Here is a 3,878-nt window from a genome sequence, read left to right on the forward strand (position 1 = left end):
AGGGGTTCGCAGTACCTGCAAGAGAGAGGAGCGGCTGTCTGCTGTAAAGAATCAACGGGTTCACTGTGCAGCCATGAGTGCACCAACTAATCAGCTGTGACAGATTCGTTTTTCAAGAACAATCTAAAACACGACTTGGTTAATAAATAGCTTTTTTCCCCATTTCATATTGTTTCTGAACTTTTCGTACTTTACTAGAGCAGGGCTGCAACACGTTGGTCACGGAAGGTTTCGAGTCGAACTCGGCATTAGGTGACAAACTGAACACTGCCAGGACGCTGAGAGCAGCACATCCTCCTCTGAATGTTCGTAACTTTATTAAAGAACAGAAATAAAAATCAACAAAACGTGTTCAAATTATGACCCAACAAAAGCAATAACCTCAGTAATTATTGTTTCTACAAGGTGTTGCGCAAATCTATGCATTTTGCTTCCATTACCAAAATAACTAGCAGAGCAGGAGTTTAAAATTAACTAATCAACCACCTCTGTGTTCAGGGGAGAGCTTATTAATTATCGCAAAATAAATATCAAACCTGAAAACCTAATATCGTAACGGACTGAATGTTATGTTTTGTCTGCTCGGCTTGCGGAGCGCAAGCGGTTGCCACGGCAATGGGTGTGCTTAAATTACAAAGAGAGACGGAGAATAAAAAGGTGCGAGTGGTTTTGAGTTGATCACCTGTTCGGGTTGTTTTACCTTTGCAGTTGCGCATCACAGCCGCTGTGGTTTCTGAACGTTCAATAAACAACAAACTTGGACTAATTACCACGTTCTTTGTGAGTATACGTCATTTACAACAAACATCAAACACGGTAAGTATGTTTCAGTAAGTATTTAACAAACAAATGGCTTCTACCGTGATAATTATGTGAAATTAAATTAATTGTCTAATTTAAAAAAAAAGTTTGATGCATTGAGCGCAGAGTCTGAAAGGCTTTTCCTCTATCAAACTGTTTTGTTTTTTTTGCCTCTTATTTAGTGGAAATATTGATGTTGATTAGACTTTCTCTAAAATAATAACCTTTTTCAACCTTTATAGCTCCACTGTTGAAANTCCTGCAGTGAATATCAGGCATCGATGTCTAATGATGTCACTAAGCGAACCAACTTGTCTTGAGATGCCTACCTCAGTGTATGTTGGAGGTGATGGGAACTGGAAGCTGGGTGCACTCATGAAGATGGGACTGTCGTCACAGTCAACATCATCCAGCAGCGGGGTAAGAGGCTGGTCCAGACGGCAGTCCTTAGTGATGTCACAGTAACTTGGAGGCTCAGAGGGCATCCTGAGGGACACCCAACTCTGAGACGCATTGCTGACTGAACCCTCTTGGCTGCTAACACTGTTGCTACGGCTACCAAGACCAGCAGTTCCAATAACCAGAGGTAGCTCTAGAATTAGCTTCTCACTACCTGGGATGTGGACATAAATCTGTCAAATGAATGAGGAAGGCATAAATTAGGAACATTCTCCCAACAAAAGCATGTAGGTAGCACTCAGACTGGCACAGCAGACTTACCATTAGTGCATACTCCACACGAATGATGTTGCAGCCAAGCATGGATGGTTTGATCTTTGGCACCTTGATAGTCTTTCCCTGCCAGGCATCACACATGCCTGAGATAATATGGTTTCCACGCACCGAAGAAAGCTTCTGACGGAAGACCTTGGTGCGGCCATTGGCCTGGTACGTATGTTTGGCAATGATGGCGGCCTTGGGCACCACAATGCGTGAGCAAGTGTTCTCAAACTTTGCATTGATACAAATGTCTTCGCCCTCGCAGAATCCACGCCGGTCAATTTTTGCATTCAGCGACACCTGACCGTCAGGGATGAACATGCAGGTGACCTTCTTCTCCTTTGTGCCACCTGTGGGAGACTAATGGCACACAGAAAAATACAAATCATCTCTACTGGTAACTTTATGTCCAGCTAATCCTCAAGGATTTTGTACAGATATGCTTAAAATGCCTATTTGAAGTTCCTTTAAATGGTACAAAAATATTTTCTGAGGTGAGACTGTAAATCTGGTTGCTGCATTCGCTGGTCTCTTCAGCCAGTGAATGTTTTGAAGTGTTGAATCAACAAAAAAGGTTTGAAAAGACGTGCAGTTTGCGTGACGTAACTGGAGGTGACTGGAGCCCACCGGCTGCGGTCTGACTCCTGAGCTCAAGGAGGTTTTGTTCGCTCAGGTTGGTTAAAACTTGTTTATGTGTGGCTGTTCAGGCTGCAATTGATCTGGACATGGTGAGGGGGAAAAAAACTACAGAAAAAAAACGTATTTTAAACTTAGGTGAGATTCATGCAGGTGGGAAGGCAAGATTTTGCCACAAACAGTATATCAACTAACATGGCAATCTGCAGTTAGCATTTCTGCGAGCAGGCTTACAAACAAAGTAATCCGAATGAACACTCAGAGGTAAAAGTAGGAGGGTACGGTTGGGTCTGCGTACCCGTAAAAGATTTAGCAGGGGTTCGCAGTACCTGCAAGAGAGAGGAGCGGCTGTCTGCTGTAAAGAATCAACGGGTTCACTGTGCAGCCATGAGTGCACCAACTAATCAGCCGTGACAGATTAGTTTTTCAAGAACAATCTAAAACACGACTTGGTTAATAAATAGTTTTTTTCCCCATTTCATATTGTTTCTGAACTTTTCGTACTTTATTAGAGCAGGGCTGCAACACGTTGATCACGGAAGGTTTTGAGTCGAACTCGGCATTAGGTGACAAACTGAACACTGCCAGGACACTGAGACCAGCACATCCTCCTCTGACTCCTAATCAAAATGTTCATAACTTTATTAAAGAACAGAAATAAAAATCAACAAAATGTGTTCAAATTAATGACCCAACAAAAGCAATAATCTCAGTAATTATGGTTTCAACAAGGTGTTGCGCAAATCTGTGCATTTCGCTTCCATTACCAAAATAACTAGCAGAGCAGGAGTTTAAAATGAACTAATCAACCACCTCTGTGTTCAGAGGGAGCGCTTATTAATAATCGCAAAATAAATATCAAACCTGAAAACCTAATATTGTAACGGACTGAATGTTATGGTTGCACACCAATGGGTGTGCTTAAATTACAAAGAGAGACGGTGCGAGTGGTTTTGAGTTGATCACCTGTTCGGGTTGTTTTACCTTTGCAGTTGCACATTATAGCCGCTGTAGTTTCTGAACGTTCAATAAACGACAAACTTGGACTAATTACCACGTTCTTTGTGAGTATACGTCATTTACAACAAACATCAAACACATATGTTTCATTAAGTATTTAACAAACAAATGGCTTCTACCGTGATAAATATGTGAAATTAAATTAATTGTCTAATTTTGAAAATAAAAGTTTGTTGCTTTGAGCTCAATGATGCATTGAGCCCAGAGTCTGAGAGGCTTTTCCTCTATCAAACTGTTTTGGGTTTTTTTGCCTCTTATTTAGTGGAAATATTGATGTTGATGAGACTTTCTTTAAAATAACAACCTTTTTCAACATTAAAGCTTCACTTTTGAAATTGAGGCTCTAACATTCACAGATCACATAATCCAGTCCAACATCTGGTTAGAGGTGATTCCTCTGGAATCTGTTAGAGGAAAAATATCCCAACTTCAGAAGATGAGCTTTAACCTCACAGAGCTCATGGGGCCTCCTCAGGGTGAGGAGGCGCCATGTTAGGAAGACGAAGTGGAAGCTGCAGGATCTTCAGAACAAACAGGTCATGATGCCAGGCTACTGATTATCCCTCTGTCTGGACACAGGATCAATAGAACCAGTTTAAAAGCTAAAATGAATGGTTGTATGCCAGACATGGAAAACTGAGATGTACCCCTTGCCATGATGTTCAGAATTTAGGTCTCATGGCATCTCAAGGTGTCAACAA

General features: G+C 41.5%; 1 protein-coding gene across 1 annotated transcript in view; it reads right to left on the bottom strand.

Annotated features, from left to right (window-relative positions):
• Positions 1–3,878, bottom strand: part of txnipa (thioredoxin interacting protein a) — a 10,301-nt gene that overhangs the window by 4,205 nt on the left and 2,218 nt on the right. Inside the window, exons 4-5 of the mRNA XM_007578871.2 lie at positions 1,522–1,881; positions 1,131–1,433 (exon numbers count right to left, since the gene is read on the bottom strand). Coding sequence (XP_007578933.1) covers positions 1,131–1,433; positions 1,522–1,881 — 663 coding nt within the window. The remainder of the gene's footprint in view (positions 1–1,130; positions 1,434–1,521; positions 1,882–3,878) is intronic.

Source organism: Poecilia formosa, unplaced genomic scaffold (genome assembly GCF_000485575.1).
Source record: "Poecilia formosa unplaced genomic scaffold, Poecilia_formosa-5.1.2 Scaffold495, whole genome shotgun sequence".
NCBI classification, from domain to species: domain Eukaryota; kingdom Metazoa; phylum Chordata; class Actinopteri; order Cyprinodontiformes; family Poeciliidae; genus Poecilia; species Poecilia formosa.